Source organism: Bos indicus x Bos taurus, chromosome 9 (assembly GCF_003369695.1).
Source record: "Bos indicus x Bos taurus breed Angus x Brahman F1 hybrid chromosome 9, Bos_hybrid_MaternalHap_v2.0, whole genome shotgun sequence".
Classification (NCBI taxonomy): Eukaryota; Metazoa; Chordata; class Mammalia; order Artiodactyla; family Bovidae; genus Bos; species Bos indicus x Bos taurus.
The window spans coordinates 62,334,102-62,357,851 of record NC_040084.1 but is presented as its reverse complement, the minus strand read 5'-3'; the positions used below and the strand labels follow the sequence as shown (position 1 = coordinate 62,357,851).

General features: G+C 38.2%; 1 protein-coding gene across 7 annotated transcripts in view; it reads left to right on the top strand.

Moving 5' to 3' along the window:
• The window catches only part of ORC3 (origin recognition complex subunit 3), a 69,338-nt gene extending 45,860 nt beyond the window's left edge, over window positions 1-23,478 (top strand). For 3 of the 7 annotated variants that reach the window (XM_027551426.1, XM_027551424.1, XM_027551429.1), the window contains exons 14-20: window positions 11,547-11,680; window positions 14,755-14,834; window positions 15,753-15,853; window positions 19,699-19,840; window positions 21,402-21,518; window positions 22,468-22,547; window positions 23,065-23,478. In XM_027551426.1, the coding sequence (XP_027407227.1) occupies window positions 11,547-11,680; window positions 14,755-14,834; window positions 15,753-15,853; window positions 19,699-19,840; window positions 21,402-21,518; window positions 22,468-22,547; window positions 23,065-23,170 (760 nt within the window). In that variant the 3' untranslated portion in view covers window positions 23,171-23,478. The other 4 variants (XM_027551425.1, XM_027551428.1, XM_027551427.1 and 1 more) reach the window with 4 other exon arrangements.
• Window positions 23,479-23,750: the final 272 nt, after the last annotated feature.

Below are 23,750 nucleotides of genomic sequence, written 5' to 3'. Positions count from 1 at the left end.
GCACTGTCAGTACACTTTCCAGTCTAATACTCAGGTGCGCCTTTGTGGCAGACACCATTAGCCACACTTTACAGCAGGTGAAACTAAAGCACAGATAGGGTTTAAGTAATTTGCCTGAGATCTTATAGCTGTTGATGGAACTAGGATTTTAATTCAGATCTGACTTTAAAATTTTTATACTTTCCACTTTTCTTTGCTCAGGTCTAAAATAGGGATTTGGGGATCTGAATAAAGCAGAACCAGTGAATAGAAAGCAAAGTTTCAATCATGTTGCTAATCTGAGGTCAGAAACAGGAATATTAAAAACACTAAGGATAAATACAGCAGTTACAGCAAGGACAGGCAAGAATCTGGAAACTACCAGAGAGAAAGAAATCTGCCACCCTTCAAACTGGAATTCTTCTTTTCCCCTTTGTATAGATAAGATGTTGACAAAAAATCAGGGACACTTGTCAGTTTAGTCATTCTAAATGGGAAACATCTGAATTTAGGAAACCAGACATTCTTGTCTCCTGTCTTCAAATAATTGAAGTCATAAGAGAAAATTAAGTTAAAAATGATCACTGAATGTTTCTTTGGAACGAAAATCTGTAGTACTATTAGAAACATAGTCTAGTAACATTTCCAATTTGAACTTTTTGTTAAGAGTTACATGAATGGCAGTATTTTTCTTGAAAAATCCCTTTTATCTGGAAACTGACATGTTTAAATAACCAGAGGTCTACTTGATGAAATATTTTGTGACCATTAAAAAGTACAAAATTCCTAACATTTGTGTGGAACTGCAAAAGACCCTAAAGAACCAAAACAGTTTTGAGGAAGAACATAGGTGGAGACATACTTCTTGATTTCAGTGTATATTACAAAACTGTAGTAATCAAAACAGTATGATATTGGCATGAAAACAGACACACGGAGGAATGGAGCATAATAGAGAACCCAGAAATAAACTCATGCTTACATGGGCAGTTAATTTATGACAAAGGAGACAAGAATATACAATGGGGCAAGAACAGCCATCAACAAATGGAATTGAAAAAACTGGACCACTAATCAACTCAAAATGGATTAAAGATGAACACAGTTAAAACCATAAAACTAGAAGAAAACATAAGTAATGAGCTCCTTGACATTGGTCTTGGCAATGGTTTTTTGGCTTTGACACCAAAAGCAAAGACATAGGAGTGGGACTGTATTAAGCTAAAAAGCTTCTGCACAGCATAGGGAACCATCAACAAGATGAAAAGGCACCCTACAGAATGGGAGAAAATATTTGTAAATCATGTATCTGATGAGGGATTAATATCTAAAATATATAGAGAACTCATACAACGCAATAGAAAAAAAATCTGATTAAAAATGAGCAGAGGATATGAGTAGACATTTTTCCAAAGAGGACATACACATGGCGAGCAGGTACATGCAAAAGTGCTAAACATCACTAATCATCAAGGAAATGCAAATCAAAACCACAATTAAGGTATCACCCATTAGAATGACTTATCAAAAAAACAAGAAACAACAAGTATTGGTGAGGGTGTGAAGAAAAGGGAACCCTACTTCCCTGTTGGTCGGAATGTAAATTGTGCAGCTACTATGGAAGACAGAATAGAGATTCCTCAAAAAGTTAAAAATAGAGCTCCTTTATGATGTAGCATTTCCACATCTGCATGTTTATAAGAAGGAGAGGAAAGCAATAACTCAAAAAGATATCAGCATTGTGTTTACTACAACATTGTTTACAGTAGCCAAGACATGGAATGAACCTAAGTGTCCATCAATGGTTGAATGGATAGGCAGATTGTGTGTGTGTCTGTGTGTGTTATTCAGAAATAAAAAGAAGGAAATGCTGCCTTAACACTGAACTTACGGAATCAGAGAACAAATTGGTGGTTGCCAGGGGTAGGTGGTGGTCAAAATTGGTACAAACTTCCAGTTACAAAGGAATCCTAGGATTGTAATGTACAGCATGGTTACTATTAATAATACTGTATTGTGTATTTGAGAGTTGCTTAGAGAAACTATGTGAGATGACAGATGTTAACCAGATTTATTGTGGTGATCAGTTCACAGTATATACATATACTGAATCATTTGTATACCTGTAACTAATGTTATATGTCAATTATATTTCAATTAAAAGATATTTACAAGGAACTTACAAGAATATTGAAAATGTCAACTATTCGTAAGTGGAAAAGACCTATAGAATTTATCAGTTATTTTTAAGTGTAAATGACAGACATTGATGTGTGGAGAGTATGCATTTATAATATGTCATAATCTGACATGAGTGCAGTGGTTCTGCATGTCTTCCATAACCTTTCCTCTGTCAGTCAACTCTTGGAGCCTGAAGACCACATTCCTATACAGGATATGAGTTGGTTAATTTTCTCTCAACCATGTGTCATTATAAAAGGATATATTTAAGTTAAAACACTGTTTGGGAACAGAAAGTGGTAAAAAAAAAAAAAGTTATGCTAGCTGAGCAGTAAGCTAGGTGAGTGTCTTTTTCTGGTCAGCTGTGAAAGACCTTAAGAGGAAAATTTTAGCTTTCTATTGGAGAGAATTTCTAGACAGCCACCTAAATATCAAACACTAGACCAAGAATTTTTCAGATTTTAAAATTTGAAAAATCATGCTTCAATAATAAGATTTAAAGGGTTAACATAAATCATAAAGTCCTCCACTTCTAGGCCACTGATGGCTCAGCTGGATGGAGGCACACTGCCCTACCCCAGCAGTACCAGTGGAGCCCCATAGCAATGGTTCTCAGACTGGGCCCTTCTTCTTAGGAGAATTTACTGTCCCTTGGCCCCTCTGCCATCAACTGAGATCACTCATCTAGAGTTATCACATTGTTTTTCTCCAATAAGTAAACCAAAGCCAGAAACATTGAGTGACTTTTCTGCAGTTGGCAGAGCTGGCATTTAACTCCAGATCTTCCATGTTCAGTCAGTTTTTCAGCCCTATTCCAATTTTTCGAGTGGTGGTATAAAAGGAAATTTATATGGGTTTGTGGCCAGAAGTCCATGTTGAAAGGGTACCCCACATTTTAAAATGAGCCAGCAGAGCAAGCTCCTGTGGACTCAACCCACACTCCATCTTGAGGACATATTGGCACAGTGTGCAGACATCTGTAATGAATGGAGCCACAGTGTCTAGTCTGCTTATCCCAAGTGGAACCTTATGAGCTTGCTACAGAAACAGATTTTTAAATTCAAGTTGATTGATAGGTGAAGAATTTACTTTAGGCTGAAAGAAATTATTTTAATTTCTGAATAAGGCTTTTGAATTAAACAGTAATATATTAGCAGGTCAGCTCAGCTTTCATTGAGTTTAGAAAAAAAAATGACTGAAGTAATAATATTGACATTTGATCACTTTCAGTTCAGTTCAGTTGCTCAGTTGTGTCCAACTCTTTGCGACCCCATGAATCGCAGCACGCCAGGCCTCCCTGTCCATCACCAGCTCCCGGAGCCCACCCAAACTCATGTCCATCGAGTCAGTGATGCCATCCAGCCATCTCATCCTCTGTCATCCCCTTCTCCTCCTGCCCCCAATCCCTCCCAGCATCAGGGTCTTTTCCAGTGAGTCAGTTCTTCACATGAGGTGGCCAAAGTATTGGAGTTTCAGCCTCAGCATCAGTCCTTAGCTTAGTTCAAAGAGACTAGAGGTTTAGAATCTAAATAATGCATTGTTTCCTGACTTTGCAGATTAACTTTGATAATATTTAAAGATCTTGTTATGAAAAATGACACAACTCCACAGTCTGTGAGGCACTTCCTAAATAATAATAATCTAACTTCTCATGATCAAGATTTATCCATGCAAAAGCTCTCTGAGACTGCAGAACTAAAATATGATTTCAACGGGGATTGCTAATCCTCAATTTGCATCCTGTCAAGCCCTTCACAGTTTTCTGTGGGCTGCTGCTTAACTCAGACAAACAGCTGAATTGTTGAAGCTCATTTTAAAGCAAAAGATGCTGCGTGGCTTTAGTGTATGTAAGAATCAGTTGAAGCATTAAACATACAGATTCTACCCTCCCCCCAAAGATTCTGAATGTGACTGCTGGAAACTTGGGTGTAATGGTCAGCGGAAATCAGAATTTAAGAAGCACTTTACATTTGGACAGGTGGTCCAGGGGCCACACTTTGAGAAATGTGCTTCTAAATAATAATGGAGAATAAGAAAGGAATACAAAAAAATTGAGGGAAGAAATGAAGCTGAAAAAGAAGCTGGATGGCTTTAGGCAGTTGGTGTCAGATTAGTTCCAAAACTAGACCAAGGTATTCTACTGCTAGTAGTGAGCTGTGTTTTTTTATCTCAACAGATAGAAAAAAGATCTGCATTTGTGTTTTAAGTTTTTCTTTATTAAACATTTAGTGCCTACTACGACTTCACTGCTAGTAAAATGAATGGGTAGCTAAGAATTAATTTAAAAAAATCAGAAGTAGCTAATTAAACTGTTCGAAAGCTTTACTTCTTCTGATTTCAGGGTTATACTTTTGTAGTGCATCAGTAAAAGTATTTATGTATTTTATCTTGCTGAAGTGTCTCTAACCATATGGTAGAATTGACTCATTTTGACATAGTATAAAAAGCTTGAAAGTGAAAATGTTGGTTGCTCAGTCATGTCCGACTCTTCATGAACCCATGGACTGTAACCCACCAGGCTCCTCTGTGCATGGGATTCTTCAGGCAAAATACTGGAGTGGGTTGCCATTCCTTTCTCCAGGGGATCTTCCTGACCCAGGAATCAAGCCTGGGTCTCCTGCATTGCAGGCAGATTTTTTACCATCTGAGCTACAAAGAGCATGGTGCTCCATGAGCCCCGTGACTTCAGGGTGCTCCCTCCAGGAGCCAATTTGAAAACAGAGAAATTATTCTTCACCTGAGGTCATGAAATTTCTTTTTTACTGCTTGGCCACTATCTTGTTTACCCATTCAAAAAATGTTGTTTTTAATACTCCATATGTCGAGTCACTGACCTGTTGACAGTGATGACCCTAGTCCTTACCCACATTGAATCTTGGCTGAGTAGGGAGATTAAGGTGGATAAGTAGATAGACAGGTACAATACAGGATAATAAGGCCTGTGTTGGTATGGTCTAGTGCGCTAAGGAACTAATAGACTGGACAGTTACCCTCTGTTTCTTGGAGGAAGTGACCTCTAATATGAAATATCAAGGCTTAGAAGGAATTAGGCATATTTTGGTTTATTTCACTTGTTACCATCATATGTGATTGCTTTGTTTTGTTGTCTTGGAAGAAGACAGTCTCTGTGAGTATGTTTTTGGCAAGCCTTTTCGTTTTGCTTTCTTCTAGTCTTTGTTGATGTACTTCCAGGTTTGAGTCTAGAATATTTGAATATTTTTCAAAACTGTGCTGGTAGTGTCTGCCTAGAACTTGAGAACTCATTATTCAGAAGATCTTTGCGTTAGCCATGGATTGACCAGTTTCTCCTCTAGCCTGTTCTCAATCAGACGTTTATATTGACCAGTTTCTCCTCTAGCCTGTTCTCAATCAGACGTTTATATAATTAGTACTTAACCGGAAATTACTGCCTTTCTGCATGATGAAGCAGAACACTCAATGCTCTTCAGGGTGATTGCTCTTATGATTGCTAAATGATTCTCTGTCTTAGTTTAGGGAAATTTTTTTTTTTAAATAACAAGCTATAGAACTTTTAACACATTAAGTACCACAAGCCTTTTTTGAACCATTTACCCAAAAGTGATATAATCACTTAATCAAGTTGGTTCAAGACAGAATAGCTTTTTCAGCACTAATGAGACCTGTCTTAGATGTGTTATTTTTCCTCTCTTTAAAGTGGCGGTCCCCACCGTTTTTTGCCACCAGAGGTCAGTTTTGTGGCAGACCACTTTTCCACGGATCCAGGGTTGGGTCAGGGGGATGGTTTCAGGATGATTCAAGCACATTGCATTTATCGTGCAGTTTATTTCTGTTATTAGTACACCTCAGATCATCAGACATTGAGTCTTGGAGGCTGGGGACCCCTACTTCAAAGTGGTCTGGTGTGCTGACTTTCAAACTTTTTGATACAGTTTGTCCTCCATGTCTGCAGGTTCCACATCCATGGATTCAAGCAGCCACAGGTTGAAAATATTTTTTAAAATTCCAAAAAGTTCCAAAAAGCAGGGGGGAAAATGCATATGAGTTTACTGTGCACTGGCAGCTATTTACTTTGTATTCATATTGTATTTGCAACTATGTGCATAGCATTTACATTGTATTAGATTCTATAAGTAATCTAGAGATAATTTAAAGTATCTAGGAGGATATGTATAGGAGATATGCAAATACTATGCCATATAATGGATTCCAGCATCCTCAGATTTTTGTATCTGCAGGAGTCCTGGAACCCATCCCCCACAGATACAGTAAGGACAACAGTATTTTCTTCTCAGTTTTATTCTGTTTCTTTGAAAGCAAATGCTAGATGGAATTCACAACAATTTGAAGCATATCACACTGTCTCCAGTTTCTCTTCAGTCTCTCCGTAGCTGATTTGGTTTCCGCACTCTTTTGGTCAGGGTCACCAGTGACCCTCATGTTTCTAAGTCTCATGGTCAATTCTGTCTTCATTTGCGTTAACCTATTATCATCTAACACAGTTCATCACTCCTCATTAATGACTTTCTAGGGCCTAGATTCTTTTGGTTTTCCTCATACTTCAGTGCATGCTCCTCCCCCTCAGTCCTCTTTGGTAATTTCTCTTCTCCCTAACATTCTAACATTGCAGTCCCTCAGGGCTTAATCAAAAGCCCACACTTTTCTCCTGTGTGTCAGACTCTTAGGTCCATCTACCTATTTGCATCTCCACTTGGATATCTGTATATATCTCAGAATTAGCATGTTTCGAACTGAATGCCTGATTTTCCCTTGAAACCTAGAATCTTGCTGCATTCTTTCTATCCTTCCAATTGTTCAAAGCCGAAAACTTGCATTCTGCCTTCAAAATATTTCAAGAACCAAACCTCTTCTTAACACCTTTCCCATTAGTACCACCACTGTCCAAGTCACTGTCATCTCTCGTTTGGATTATTGCCATCACCTCCTAACTGACTTCCTTGCTTCAATGCATGCTCCCTTCCAGGCTTTTCTCAAAATAGAAGTCAGAATAATCCTTTTAAAATATGCCAGATAAGGACATTTCCTGGCAGTCCAGGAGTTAGGATTTTGTACTTACAGTGTCAGGGCCTGGGTTCAATCCCTGGTCAGAGAACTAAGATCCCGCAGGTGGAATGGTGTGGCCAGAAAACGAAATGAGACAATATGAGATGAAATACAGTCAGATAATGTCCCTCCTTTGCTCAAAACTCCCATTTGCACTCAGCAAAACTGCAGTCTATACAGTGACCCTGCGTGATTTAGCCCCCCATTACCTCTCTCTGATTTCATCTTCTGCTTCTTGTTCTCTCCTTCCACTTGTGTGGCAAGTAATTTAAATGAGAACATAACACTTTTCTGACATTAATGCTTGTGTTATATATCTCTGAAAGCCAGTCATTTGCTGGTGGCTTTTTGTACTTTGAGATTTTTCCTGGTACAAACATGTTAAGTCGTACTATATACAATGTTCCACAGCTTGGATTGTTTTTTGTTTTTTGGATTCGTCTGGTTGGTTTTTGTCGTTGCAGTTACTTGTTTTGCACCTAATATTCTACTTAAGGTGCTTCTATAATATCATTGGTAAAAGCATAGATGCCAAGCCAGACTAGGTTCAGATCCCAGCTTGCCAGTTACCAGACTCTGAACAAGTTGCCCAAGTTTTCTGTGCCTCTGTTTTCTCATTTCTTAACATGATAATAATAATAGTATTTGTATCATACAGTGTTGTGGAGATCAAATGATGCCTGGTTATGTGTGCTTAGAAATATTAGTTGTCATCACTTGCGTTACTTCACTGTTTATCACTGCTATATAGTATCCCTTGTTTTGAAAGTGTAGCACTTGATTTTATTAGTCCCTTGTTTGATATATGTTTAGGTTGTTTATAATTGTCTATTACAGTTATCACTGAGGGTGAGTTTGTGTTTGCACATTAGTATAATTATTTTCACAAAGTACACACATAGAATTTTTGAGTCCAGAATATAAACACAATTGTATTAAAGTACACTTGCACCAGCAGTGTATCAGTGTTTCCCCACACCTTTGCTGATGCTGGATATTATCAGACTTAAAAAGCTTTCTTTTTTTCTTCTAGCATTTCATGATTGATGGAATAGTTCTTTCCCCACTTCTCACACCGCATTCACATTTTTATTCTTTCTGAAAAATGCTGAGGGTAGTGGTCAGTTTTTTTCAAGCTAGTTATTTCTAATACTCCCCATCTCTTCCCCACTGATTTGAAGTGCTACCATTATGTGATGTACCGAATTCTCATATATACCTCTCTTTCTAGACCCTTATTTCATTCTGTTGGTCTCTTACTGTACAAAGTACCATCTGACTTTAATCACTGTAATGTATCCCTTTTGATATATTAGTAGCCCTGCTACACATACTGAAGTATACAAACATTGTTCCTCAGTTGTAGGAACATGAATTTTTTTTCTAGATAAATTTTAGACTGTTTCTTTAGGCTTTTAAAATATGCCCACTGGAATTTTGTTTCAGAAAGTGTTGAAATGTGGATTAATTTGGAATGAATTTATTTATTTACAATATTGAAGGTTAGAACTGAAAATGTCTATTCAGGATTTTAATATTTTGCTATGTCTTACACATTTGTTATAACATTCTGTAGTTTTTGTTGCCATTTTGAACTTGCTCTTTTTTTCCATAGTTAGGCTTCCCTTGTGGTTCAGCTGGTAAAGAATCTGCCTACAATGCAGGAGACCTGGGTTTGATCCCTGGGTTGGGAAGATCCCCTGGAGAAGGGAATGGCTACCCACTCTAGTATTCTGGCCTGGAGAATTCCATGGACTGTATAGTCCATGAGGTCGCAAAGATTCAGACATGACTGAGGGACTTTCACTTTCACCTATAAGATATTAATGTGTGTGTACATATACACACATATATGTATTTACCTTATATCCAGACACCCTTTTATATGCTTTAATACTTTTGTAGCTTTCTTAAACTTTCTAACCTTACAGTCATATCATATGCAAATAATAAATTTCATCTTCCTTGCTTATATTTGTACCACTTGCTTCTTTTTTCTTAATTCGTTGTAGACTAGATTCTAGAATGATGTTGAAGAGTAGCGATGATAGCAGGTATCTTTGTTGGTTCATTTTATGAAAATAACTGAATTGAAAATTTTTAATTAATAATTTTATTGGATTGATCACATTGCTAGCTCTAATCAGTGTTACTTCAGGTCTTATTTTTTATTAAACCTGGGAGTACTTAAGAAAGTGTAAGGTCATTTCTTATTCTGGAAACAATAGGAACAGAGTCTTTGACTATGAATAAAAAGAGGAATAAGTATCCAAATCTCTAGAAGTCTTCTATACCTGAGATGAAAGAGCCACCCTTTCCAATCAAATGTCATATTAAAAATTATGGCTAGTAAAGTTTGATTTCAAAATTATATGACACAATGCCATTTTTTCCTGCATCCTGAAGATGAATAATAGGGTTTACCCTCCTCAATATTCAGTTTTGTAAGTTGCCCGGGGATAAGAGGTGTGGCTGCCTGTGGCCTGAGAAGCTAGTCAGTCCTTAGGGGCTGCTGGTATGGGTTCTGCCTCCATCAGCATTTCCTCAGCCCTGCCAGCAAGCCAGTGCCTGTGATTACTTGGAGCCTGGCAATGCAGCTCTTGCCTGAGTCTCTTGTCCTTCTGAGTAGGGCTAAAGGTCGGGTATGACAGGTTATTCAGGTGTGTCTGACTTTGAGTTAACTCTCTTGTCTTCATAGTTTGATTCATAGTCTGGGCAATAGGAAGCCAGAAGTTTTCAATAATCTCAAATGTAATCAAGATTTTAATGTGTTGGCTTGGTTTTCTTTGACCTGTTAACTGCCTTTCATTCACAGATAAAGGTTACACTTTGGATAATTATTTCATTGTTGTAGAATGAAGAAGAGATATTTTTCTTAAAATGAGGAAAAAGTTTACTTTTTGTCCACCCCTCTCAGTTTCTACATTTATTGGTTATTTTCTTCATTTGTTTTTGTTTTAGAGTCTTTGTGGTGGGTTTGTTTGTTTGTTTGTTTGTTTTTGGTTTGTGTTTAAATTCTACTTGAAGTAATCAGCTTAATTTCTAGGTAATCATAGTCTACTTAGCTTTTTCTCTAACTTAGTAATATTAAATTTTTATTTTGAAAAATTAATTTTTCATCTTGAAAATATCAAACATAAGATAGTTTTTACAGAATCACTCAGATTCTGAATTTGGCTGCTTTTTCCTGATTAATTTAAGAACTGGTAATCACTATCCTGTTACTGACTGTGATCTTAGGGGAGAGATCCTCTAAGTAACCTGAAAACCTGACCCTGAAAACAGGATCTTAATTTTAGAATGTGTTTCTTCTCTGTTTCCTTTAAAAAAAATTTCATTTTATTTAATTTGGTTGTGCTGGGTCTTTATTGCTATGCATGGGCTTTCTAGTTGCAGCAAGTAGAGGCTTCTCTTTGTTGTGGTGCACGGGCTCTAAGACACACAGGGTTCAGTAGTTGCGGCTCGTGGCTCTGGAGGGTGGACTCAGTAACACAGGCTTTAGTTGCTCCACGGCATGTGCAGTCTTCCCAGGCCAGGGATCGAACCTGTGTCCCCTGAATTGGCAGGCGAATTCTTACCCACTATACCACCAGGAATGTCCCCTTCTCTATTTCTAACAAAGATTTTCTCTATGGACTTGAAGGAGTTGCGCAATCGTTCTACCTATGCTATAGAATAAACGCAATTGCCTTCCAGTTTAAAGTTCACTGGATTTACTGACTGGTGTTAATAAAGCTGATAGAAGATATAAAACCTAGCCAAATTGGTAATAAGGAAATCATTGATATACTTTTTGGTCATTTCACATGTGCTTTCATTTAGCATGTGTTGTTATATCCTCAGTGGATGTTTCTTGTCTCTTAATTTACCTTTAGATCTGAAGGAAAGGAAAACTAACCTCCAAAGCCTACTGTGTGATAAATAAGCACTGTGCTAATCTTCAGCTGCATCTTCTCATTGAATTCTTAAGGCTCCATCTCACTTGTGAAATTTGTGAGTTACTGTTTCCATTTTAGAGACAAGGAAGCCAAGGATCAAAGATGTTTAGTAACATGTTCTTTATTACAAAATAGCAAGTGCCAGAGCCAGGCTACAGACCCAGATCTTTGTAAATTTTCCAAGTTGAGCTTCAATTTTTCAAGTTGAGAACTCTTCTGAGTACTTTGCAGTACTTTGAATATCACATCCATTGAGGAAGGTCTCTCCAAAAATAGTTGGTAGCTACAAATAAAGGATTTTACACTGTCTTCTTCTGAGCAGAAACATTTAATATGTAAGCACTGTTTTTTAAGTATATTGATTTTCCAGTTATATTACATCTCTTGTCACGGATTCTGTTCTAGGTTGTTGGCAAAGGATGAACTGATGGCCATGCTTCAGAACTGTTTCAAGCTTTTTCAGTCCTCTTCTGGAAAGGAGCTTGGCAACACAGCAAAGAAAATAGAGGAGTTCCTGGCCCAGTTTCAGAGCCTTGACGGTGAGAATATAATATCTTGCCAATTCTACTGGCTATGACAGTGATTTGACTAGAATAAAATGGAAAACCCTGTGTTTTGATGCACTGAGAGATGAAGAGATAATGAGTTTTTGATCAATCAGTATACCAAGCCTCAGAATAGCAGATCTTTGACAACCACAACTAGGCCAAATGGTTCTCTTCCAGCTTTGGTTAAAACAATGAAAACTATCAAATGGGCAAGAAAAAATATTACTTTCTCCAGATGCACTGTTTGGAGGACTTACCTTTAAAAAAAAAATAGGCAGCAAAGAGAAATAAAAAAGAGGTAGTAGAAGGGCATCATAATTAAGAACTCCTTTTAGATGTTGTTTCTTAAGCATTTCATCAGATTCTTTATAGATTTCAAAAACAGTGCATAAATTATTTGTAAGCCTGAAAATTAATAGCTGTGAACTGCTTTCCCAGCAGTGAGGCTCATTGCTGTGCTGATTACCAAAATATGCTTGAGGTTTGCTTTAATCAGATTTACAAAGCTTGAATCTCTCAATCTTCAATGAATTGCAGCAGCCTGGCGTTCCTCAGTGTTGGAGGGCACAGTTTGCTTTATCTTGCGTGATCTGCACAGGAATTGGTATGTCTGCCGAATGCTGGAGTGCCTGCTTGTGTGCAGGCAGCCTGTCTTGTGCTCTGATGCACCAGGACTTCTTTGTTCTGAGGGGGCTCCATGAGTTGATACTGATGTTTAACTTTTTGTGGGCTCTTCCCTTGCTCCATTTCTAGCACTAAAGTATGGTACTCCTTTGGTAAAACAAAATGACTATGTCCTTCTTATTTTCCCCTATTTAGGGAAATTTTAGTGGAGCCTCGGGAAAAGAAGCAATCTGGTGCGTATAAGCACATAGATTGGACATGGCATGGTGAAAACATTTCACTTAGAATGTCTCTACCAATTTTTCCTGTGTTTGGCAAGTGTTCCTTTGTCTTTAAATCCTTTGGATTTAGGAAACTGCTTTTGCTGAAGCCAGTGGAAGATGAAAGAGCCAGTCTATTTGACTGGAGGGCCACCCCACAGTACAGGGGCTCCCTCCAGGTCATGCTCAGGCATTGCTCTATACTGCATTTGCATGACAGTCTGAGCTGAACCAGTTTCAAATCATAAACATTGTAAAGGACTAAAAACTGGTATCACAGAGATTATTGAGTCCAGCTGCAACAGAAACTAAAGCCCAGGAAGATAATCCTCTGAATTGAGATCTCAGAGCTAGCCAGGATAGCATCCAGCCTAGAGCTCACATATTTCTTAACTACCATCTCATTATTTTTTTCTCTCCAATTCACAGTCACCACCTAATTATGGTCACTAGGACAGGGAGGGACCACCCTTAAAGATATAAATAGGACAGAAGACTTAGAAGAATATAAGATAAATTAGCTAAATTTTAATCTTTTACAAAATTGGACTTGGATTTTTGTAAAATGAAACTGTAGATATAATCATGTTAATTAGAATTTGTGTAACACAAGCTAGTGAACAAATCTTGTGATGTGCTAATACTAAATAAAGGAATGTGGCTTTTAGAAATGGGAAGGTTGGTAATTAAGATAACAGTCTTCTTCAGAAGAATTTTATAAGTTGAAGCAAAACCAATGTCTTGAATAAATGTACTTCTCTATTTCTAAAAGTGCCATGTTGTTAATAATGAAGTGAAATTAACCCTCCCTTCCCATACTGGGCCAGTAGTAATATTTGACTATATGCTATCTCTGGTTCCTTGACAGTTATTACGTTTTACAGTTTAGGTTTAAAATTACATTTGGAGGGTTTGGTAGGTGAGAGTGTCATATGAGATTTATTTTTAAGGCTCTGCAACATGTTACTGAAATCAGATGAAGAGTTTATTAGGTGTTCTAACCTTAAATCATGTCTTTCTTAAACCAAGAATTATCACTAGCTAAAAAGAAATTTATTGTTTGAGAACAAAGCAGATTCTCCAGCTGCATCTTCAATTCAGTTCAGTTCAGTCGCTCAGTCATGTCCTACTCTTTGCGACCCCATTAATTGCAGCACGCCAGGCCTCCCTGTCCCTCACCATCTCCCGGAGTTCACTCAAACTCACGTCCATCGAGTCCGTGATGCCATCCAGCCATCTCATCCTCTTTCGTCCCCTTCTCCTCCATCTTAGGTTTGGCCAAATAAGCCTTGAAAGTGTGAGATTCCAAAACCTGCCCTGCTCCAGGAAGAGGCTTTCAGAGTTTCATGATCTTTAGAAACACAACTACACCTTTTACAAGATATAGTTTTCTGTTTCTTATGCTAAAGAACCATGATGAATTTTGTGTTTTCATAGATTATCTCAAAACTTTTATGTACTGGCCATTTTAGATGTAAGCAGCATTATGTCCAGAGAAGGCAGTGGCACCCCACTCCAGTACTCTTGCCTGGAAAATCCCATGGGCGGAGGAGCCTGGTAGGCTGCAGTCCATGGGGTTGCTAAGAGTCGGACACGACTGATCGACTTCACTTTCACTTTTCACTTTCATGCATTGGAGAAGGACATAGCAACCCACTCCAGTGTTCTTGCCTGGAGAATCCCAGGGACGGGGGAGCCTGGTGAGCTGCCATCTATGGGGTCGCACAGAGTCAGACACGACTGAAGCGACTTAGCAGCAGCAGCAGCATTATGTCAAATATAGTGCATCAGAAGATCGAGGCTAAGTTTGCCAGGGTGTTGTTTTGTTTACATCAATCATGGCATAGTCAGAGAAATACAGTTTAACTTTTTTTAAAAGCTATTTATAATAACACAAACATTTGGAAAATATTTTCCTGTTTGGAGGAGTTTATTTTCATTGTGGTCACATTTTTAAAATTCAGTAGCTGCTTTTTTTTGAAGACCTCTCTGTAGCATAACTTGTGTAATGTTTATTGACCCTCAGTCTCTGGAAGAGATCATTTATCTGATGGAACCTTGATCTCTTGCCACATTAAAAAAAGAAAAAGGATGAAACTTTATTCCCCTTGAAGTAGTAGAAATGTTTGTTCTCTTGAATGGATTTACCCAAGCTGCTGTATGTCGGTTTTGTATTAAAAGCAGAAACCAAAGAGGAAGAAGATACTTCTCAGTCACAGTCAAAAGGGCTTCAGAAGACGGACCTCTATCATCTTCAGAAGGTCAGATCATTCTCTTTTCCTTCCAGCTACATCCCCTGATGCTCCTGTGTGCTCTTGATTAGCTCTGCTCAGATGTTTTTGTTTTCATTTTAAAATCACAGCTAGGAACAAAGCAGACTTTGTAACTCACTTATAAATTGAACATCCTGTTTACCCCATAGCTATCTTCATTCTCCTTGTAGAAATCTGGAACTTACTAACCAATAAAGATAGAACCTGTTCTGATAGCCTCAGGGAGAAAGAGAATTAATTAATATCAATAATGGAAAATGGGAACATGGTTGCAAAAAGAAATCTGATTATTTATCTGATGTATTTGATTTTCAGTTTGGTCAAATTGAGATTCCAAAGAGATTTAACTCATTAATGTTATATATGTTCCTTGATTTATTTATTTTTTAATGTATATTGATTCATACAGTGTGTCCAATATAGCCTTTTTCAGATAGGTCTCACTTTAGGATCTTGGTTGGCGAAATAAAGAACCTTCTCTGTACCATGATACCAAGTTATGATCATGTAGAATAAAATACCAATCTAAGCAAAACAAAACTTATGGAGTCCATCCTGTTAACATGGCAAAGAGAAGGATTTTTTCTTCTTCTTGGAAGTCCTTTCCTTAAATGAAGTAAAGAGTTGTGGCTAGTGAGCGCACTGGCATATAACATAGTAATGAAGTAAACTGCCCATCTCCTCATTCCTTGAAAAGTCACTTGATGTTTTTTCCTACGCCTAGGAGGAGAGATTCTTCCCAGTTCTTAAAGATGACAGATAAACACAACCCATCTTGATTTGGTTCTGTTTCTGTACACCCCGTCATATGGAAGGGCATTGACTGCTTCTGCCTGAGCAACAGAGCTCCCCCTCTGAGGGGCTTCCTGTCTCAGAATCACCATAGGTCTGTTCTTTCCTCCACAGTCCTTACTGGAAATGAAGGAGTTAAGAAGTACCAGTAAGAGGCAGACCAAGTTTGAAGTCCTCAGAGAACAAGTTGTGAGCTTCGTTGACAGTCTGGTGAGGTGAGTTTATTGTTGCTCAGCAGAGCTAGAAATCAGGCTTCTTGCCCAAATGACACTGGTGTGATAGTTGTCTTCAGCCAGTGCGGAACTCTTCCGGTTTAGGCTTTATGCTTCTCAAGTCCCTCCATGCAGCTTAGACTTGTAATGTTGATTCCTTTCCCATCCTTATTAAAGCAGCTAACCAGATGACTTAGTTCATTCTTGAATAGAATACAGGCTTAAATTTAACCTGGTTCATTATGCTGACGGGGGAGAGGGGAAGTGGGGTTGGAAATAGAAAAGGATTTTTCTCCTTTCTAGTAACAAGGTGTTTTCATTGTGCTTTATCCTTGTTGTGTCTTTGCTCAGAGCATGCTGGATCTCAGCCAAGCCCAGAAAACAGACAACCCAGCCCAGCCCAGCCCAGCCATAATGCCCTATTTTATTCTGAGTGAAGGTTTCTAAGGGAGACCAGTGCAGCTCATGATCATGTCAGCACCAGTGTATAGTGAGAAATGCACTCAGAGTCCATTTAGAAGTACACTACTCCAACCTGTATTTTAAGATGATCCCTTTCTTGAGAAACTCAAATCATTCTGAGTTTGGATTTCCCAAAAGCCAGCTCTGTAAAATCACCTACCTAACCTGCAGTTGGGACATGCCATCTAGAAAAAAAAATGAGAAGTCTTAAAAATAAAACAAATAGTTTAAAAGTAGGAAAAGCAATTATCATTGCTTATCCTGTTTTTTTAATGGCAGTTCAGTCTCAGCAGCAGACTGGGTACTGAATAGAATCAAGTACTAAAAAAGCAATTCAGCTATTGAAGATGAAGAGTGGTTTTCTGATAAATTACCTGTCCCTCTTGTAAGTGAACAGTTCCATTTTCCAGGACTGTGTGGGGCAGTCATTGTTCCTGGTCACTGGGGAGAAATTACTGATGTCAGGACAGAAGTCAAAAGGATCAACCAAGTGTGACAAAAGGAAGGTTAAAGTGAGAGAAATGTGTCACATAAAAGTGATACAGTGCAACGCTAAAGTGACCTCCTGGCTAAAAACGGCCTTGGAGAACTCACAGAATTAACCTTGCCCCACCGGGCTTTCCCGTGCTTATAGTTTCTAGACCCACGTGCCTCGTTCTCTTTTCCCAAGTTGTGACCATTGTAGTTGCTAAAAATAATTTTACAGTGTAATATGGCATAATTTATAGGTCGAATGTCATGTTCTTTTCTGAATTCCCACAGATCCCAAATTGTAGGCTCTGCAACCAACCAGCCATTCCCTTTTCATGACCTTTGATTAATTAATATGTCTGACTTTTCACCTTTCTGAGTAGTTACTGAAATAAAACTGACCATGATTGTGTTGTGAAATCACAAAAATTTCCATACCAGGATTTATTATCTTTCCCAAGATTGAGTGTCCCTGCAGGGAAGAGGTTAGGACTGTGTAGCATGTTAGAGCTAAACAGGACCAAGTCATGCGGCAGCTAAAGCCCAGAGAGAGGTTGTGACCTGTGGAAGGTCAAACAACCCCAGTCTGCTGACATCTGACAGAAGGCCCATTCCATTTCCCCATACTGTCCCCAAGGCTCACACCACAGATGTTTACCACAGAGCTTGGAGTTCTAGAGAAAAGAAGTCCTTAAAAGATAAATAACAAGCATTAGACTCCAGGAAGCAAGGAGAGTTCCTAGTATACCATGAGCAGCTCTTGCTGAAACTACTGAGAAATGAGAATAACTTGCCACTGAGTTAACTGTTTTCACCAAAATCAAGCTTCGGCTTTGTAACCCTTGTGGATACTAAAGTGGTCGTACCAGTTCCCCTCAGACCCCCTCTTTTGCTTGTAGACTCTGATCTGAGCATCATGTAGAGTTCCAGTGCCAGACTCACTGCTGATTTCTGTGCCAGTCTCCATATTTGTATTTGGATTAAGAATTCTAATACGTGGTGATGTATAGTCCAGTGGAAACAAAATACAGGCAAATATTTTGACTCTGATGGAAGTTCTTTAGATACCCATCTGAAAAGGTCTTCTTCCTTGGTTGCTGCTGCTGCTGCTAAGTCGCTTCAGTCGTGTCCGACTCTATGTGACCCCATAGATGGCAGCCCACCAGGCTCCCCTGTCCCTGGGATTCTCCAGGCAAGAACACTGGAGTGGGTTGCCATTTCCTTCTCCAGTGCATGAAAGTGAAAAGTGAAAGTGAAGTTGCTCAGTCATGACTGACTCCTAGCGACCCCATGGACTGCAGCCCACCAGGCCCCTCCGTCCATGGAATTTTCCAGGCAAGAGTACTGGAGTGGGGTGCCATCGCCTTCTCTACCTTGGTAATTACGTGAATCTCTAAACATTAAATATAAGGATTTTAAAAAGGGAGAGAAAGACATATGAGACAGTATCTTTTCTGAAATTGACCTGATTTGGTTGCCTTGTTAGATTTCCAGTCCTTATTACAGAGTAGGGACTCCAGCATGATCTTTTAATGAACCATCATGTATGATGATTGGGGACAGCCTGAGATTGGGATAGGAAAAGTTTATGGTCGGAAATTACAGTTGGGTAGCCAGCCATCCAGGTAGGCAGCTGGCATACAGAAACCATTCCCAGGGCTACAGCTAAACCGCCTAATCCAGTTGACTTGAGAAGGAGCAGCATCTGGAAGTGAAGTGAGCAGGGGGTCTGGGGCACTTGAGATGGGCAGGATGGAGTTGGTGGGGTGTGATATACATGGTTTGGACCCTCTCTGCCTCCTCTCTTCCTCAAAGCCAGACCACGCAGGTGGAGCAAGTGTCGTGGGATTTTTCTAGGCAGTGTTATCCTCTCCAGGAGGGAAGAAAGCCAGAACACCGGAAAGAAGAGTAATTTCCCTGGTGGATGGGCTGAAGAAGCTGCTTAGCTCTGCCTGCACTGGTGGGAAAAGGAGCTGATACAAATCTGTCATGTGACCAAAATACTTGAGGCACAGGACTGGCTAAACCCCAGGAATCTTTATGAAGGCATTGTGAATTAACTGCTTTAATCAAGCTTGTGACTTATTACTCTGCCTTTGGGTTATGGATGCCAAAGTTTCCCCGTTCTGATTTGCAACTCACTGGGCCACCCAGGAACCATGTACTTTCATGGCTGAGACTGGCTGACAGACTTACTATATATATATTCAGAGTGAAGTTTTTAATGCTGTTAAAAAAAATTCAGATTTCATTAAAATTGGTTTATTACCTAGTCAGATAAGACAGAAGAATCTCAAATTAGTGATTTTTTTTCAGTAATTGAAATTTTAATGATAGGTGATTTTTTTTAATACTCTGAAGTGAAAATTTAGCCTTTTCTGCCTATAAAGAGGAATTCTGACACATAAAAACTTCACATATATTTATGTGAATATATTTATGTGAATATTTATATATCTCTCATATGAGAGATATCTCCATGATCCAAAAAGATTTCCTAAACTCTTAATTCCAGGTCTGAGGCCTATGTTTACACTGCCAAGAGTTAAATGTTTGCTATGGTAAGAAATATGACATGTTTCCTAAATAATTCAAGAAAGTATTCATTGACACTTTAAGAAATGCTACCTTAAAGATTTTGAGCAAAAATGTAATTTGTATACATTTGTTCCTAGAGATTTGAATCAGAACTAAGATATAGTTTCCTTTACTCCAGAGAGTAGAAGTTTTAAACAATATTACAGGGAAGAGGTAGAATTGAGGACAGCTGCACTGGATTTTATACTTATTTTGGCTGTTGTTGATTTTGTTTTTTAAGTAAATTGCTCAGTCCTCCACAGAGGAGTAACACAAATACTATATTGAAATGAACCTGTGCTCATCTAAAAGCTGATACCTGACCTTGATGGTTTCAGAGAGTACCTCCTGCCTCCAGACACCCAGCCTCTGCATGAGACGCTGTACTTCAGCTCTGCCCACACCCTTCGCCAACACCTGAATGCCGCCCCTCGCATAGCCCTCCACACTGCACTCAACAACCCCTATTACTACCTCAAGGTAAGAAGTGGACATTTCTCTGACAGTTCAGTTCAGATTCCAGGCTTTATGTAACTTAGAAATAGTGTAAATTTGCTGTTCTAATGAGCAGGGAGCAGGCAGCTCAGTGTTGTACCTCTTTCAGATATTTTAAAAAACCCTTTAGATTTTAGAGGGCTTTTTTCTAAGCCTGTGAACTAACACTATCAACTTTTGATCATGTGTGATTGTCTTCTCTTTCATGTAATAAAACCAGGCCATAGGAGTAACTTGAGTTGAAAATAAGGGAAAGGCTTCTTACAGATGTAACAGCAGATAATTGGTCAAACCTTGTGACTCAGTGAAATTACTTTTAAAATTCCAAATGATTATTTCTGATGGAAAAAGAAAAAACTTTGCAATTTCATCTTGGATTTTAAACCAAAGAAAGATCTACCCTGAGAGTATCTCCAAAACTGAATGTAGATGCCACCAGCAATCTGCTGGAAATAAAACTCCTAAACTCCAGACATATCTGCCAGTTCCAGGTTGTTCTTTAAACAAAGAGTTCAATGACAGGTAACATGGTCACTTTAAACATTTCAGAAAGCTGAAAGTGTCAGTTGTTATAGACACACATAAAATAATGTGTTGATAATTTGCTAAGTTAATATTAAATTGCTAATTTGTTAATAAGTTATCAACTCAAACACCTGGAAATCTTACAACAGAAGATACTTAAGAAGTGACTCCATAAAACATATGAAGACAGTTCTAATGTACTGGTTTCCCATCTGAAAGGGCACGCAAACTAACATGCTAAATAAGCATTGTGAGAGAATGCTGAGTAGGAAGGTGTAAATCATGGTTTTCAGTAATGTCGGTAGTGGGGTAATTGAATAATTTCATGTTTAAGGCACAGAATATCAATTATTTTTATATATAAGCCACGAATTAAAACTCTACAAAATCCATCTTTTTTTTTTGGCTAGTATCGAGTCACAGAAGAGAACTGCTGTGATTTCAGAAGTTTGGGGGAGTATATAATTCACTTGTGTATATTTGAAAGAGATTTTGTTTCTTAATAAGAACCATCAAATAGGTTGAAAAAACACTGATGGTTTTGTGGGGGATAGGATCTGCAATGCTGACAACACAGTCTTCTTTGAGCGACAACCTGTAGTCCTGGTAGTGGTATGTTGGTATTTATTAGTACAGTATAGTAATTGCTAGAATTCAGGTAATTAGCAGTGTTGGAAGTGGCAGTTTATTGAAAATCCACAATTCGATAAAATTTTATGGAAACCAGAAATGCATCAGAGTCTCAGTAATGAATAATGTATGATTTAAATGAAAAAAAAAAAGATTAATAATTAATGATGAAAATGAAAAATATTCCTGTTTTTTGATCCTGGCAATATCCATCCAGTGACTAGGAGCTAGGGAGATTTTGACCAACAACCAGTTAACTATTGGAGAATAAATACAACTCACAAAGGAAACCAAAGACGTCATTTATTAGCTTAGTAATTTCAGGTTAATTTGTGATTTTGTTCCTCATGATTTTTGAAAAGTAGTTATCTTAGTTTACTGTTATTTTTAGAATGAAGCACTGAGAAGTGAAGAAGGTTGCATTCCCAATGTTGCCCCAGACATCTGCATAGCATACAAACTGCACCTGGAGTGCAGCAGGCTAATCAACCTTGTGGACTGGTCGGAGGTAGGTCAGGGGGAAGGAGCAAGCTGTCTGTGTGTCTAACCAACCGTGACACCTTTCTTGGGCTGCTTTTATACTTTTGGTACTTTGGAAGTCATCTCTTACTTTCTCAGTCACCTGTCTTTGGTTTGGAAAACATTATAAATCACCTGGCAAGTTTCTCCGAAAAGGCACCTAACTGCTCAGCAGTTCCACCCAAGCCCCAGAACGCTGATCCCAAACGCCTCAACCAAACTAATTCTGTTAATAATGCTATGTCCTTGCCAGGTCAAAATAAGTACATGTACATTTTAGTATGTTTAACAAAAGCTAAACAGTTGAGGTCAGTTCTGTTATCCCACAGGATGAAACAGTATATTATTAACTAGCATTTCCCTTATTGGATGAAAGAAAAGAAAATATTGGAATAACTATACAACAGATTTAACAATCAGAAAGTACAAGGAATACTTGGCAAGGCAAAGGACAACTGTTATTATTCTTTAATAATTATTCTTTCCCTCTTCAGAATATTAGAAGTTAACTTTGTTAAAGGCCCTATTTGAAGTATGTCTTGTCACTATTTAAAAATATGGTAATTGGTTGCTTCCAAGAAAAATAGGCATTTTCTTGGGTGATGGAGGTTGGGAGTAGAGGATACAGGACAGCCTCATGCTTTTCAACTTTTTCAGCTTCTCAACTTTTATTTCTTGTTTTTCTCTGCACATTTCCTAGTTCTCTGAAATATAAGATTATTCGGGAACCATTCCACTTTCTTTTAATGTGTACTTATTTAAAGTGATCATCAGTGTAGTTCTGAGACCCTGAAATTTGGTACAATTTTTAAAAATGTGTAGCTACCAGCAGCAGCAATGTTTGACCTGGCTTAAAAATACAGAGCCTTTAAGTTCAAAAAAATAAAAGATGTTTGACAACAGCAGATTTTATCTTCCTCTGTCCTGTCTCTCAAAAGGCTTTTGCAACAGTTGTGACAGCTGCTGAAAAAATGGATGCAAATTCTGTAACCTCAGAAGAAAGGAATGAAATTATCCAGTATCCTTTTAAAATCAATTCTACAACGTCCAGGTAAGCATGCAGAATAGTTTATAGTTTCTCCAGATCTACACTAGAGATAGAACCATACCACACCAGAATAAGTTGTTCCTTAATACTTATTTCTAATTCAAAATGAGACAAATTGAAACTATTTGGTCTAAAACTTATATAAAGGTCGTTTTCCAAAGTTCACCAAAAATGTCCCAGAATGGTCATCATTGAATTCTCTATGTTTCTTAGGTTATTGATGTAGTTTAAGAAGTTGGCAGGGAAGCAATTTCCATACTCCTTGAAAGATGAGAACTAGATAAGTGGTAAGCACTTTTCCATTTGTGTCTTATTGACAGTAGAGTCTAATTATACTTAATGTTTTCCAGTAAGAGTTATAGTTTAATCTAGTAGTATGCATTTGAACTGTACTTCAGCTCACCAACTAATGTTTTAACACTGAGATTTTAACTCCCTTTTTTTGGGTCAGAAATACGTGGTGAATTTCCTTAGCTATAGCCTCCAGTGCTCGGTTTATTAGAGCTGTCTCTGAATTAGAACTTTTGGGATTTATAAAGCCTACCAAACAGAAGACTGACCATGTGGCAAGGCTAACGTGGGGAGGCTGCTAGACAGCAAACGAGTGAAGCCAGAAAGATAACAATTAGCCTAAGAGAAAAAGACCAGTCATGTTTACACACGGCTCAAAGAAGATTGTCTGGCAAGAAGAGAAGTGTGGAATCCCTGTGTGATGTTTAAACAGAAAAGTAAACTGTTAACCCCAAACAGGAATGTATCAAAGCCCCTTTGGAGAATTTTGAAATCCAACAAGTAACACGCAACTAGAAACTTTCTCAGAATATCACTGCAGAAATTATGAATAAATTGTTCTTGAACATGAATAATAAATAAAAGTAATAAATTCCTTTATCTAAGAGAATCAGTTGATCTGCAGTTGATCTAATAGTATTAATACTTATTTTTGTTCTACCAGTTTCTTGCACTGGTATTCTTCACTTGTGTAAATTATGTAATAAGATGAATATTCTAGAGGATTATTTCTCTCCCTCCAGAGGTTCTAAAACTGCCTCTACTGCCCCATTTCCTTTAGTCTTACAGCTTAAAAAGTCTCAAGTTGTTTGGCTTTGTGATAAAAGACAGTAAATATTGTACTTTACGTTGACCCATCATGGAGTCTTAAAGAGCCTCAAA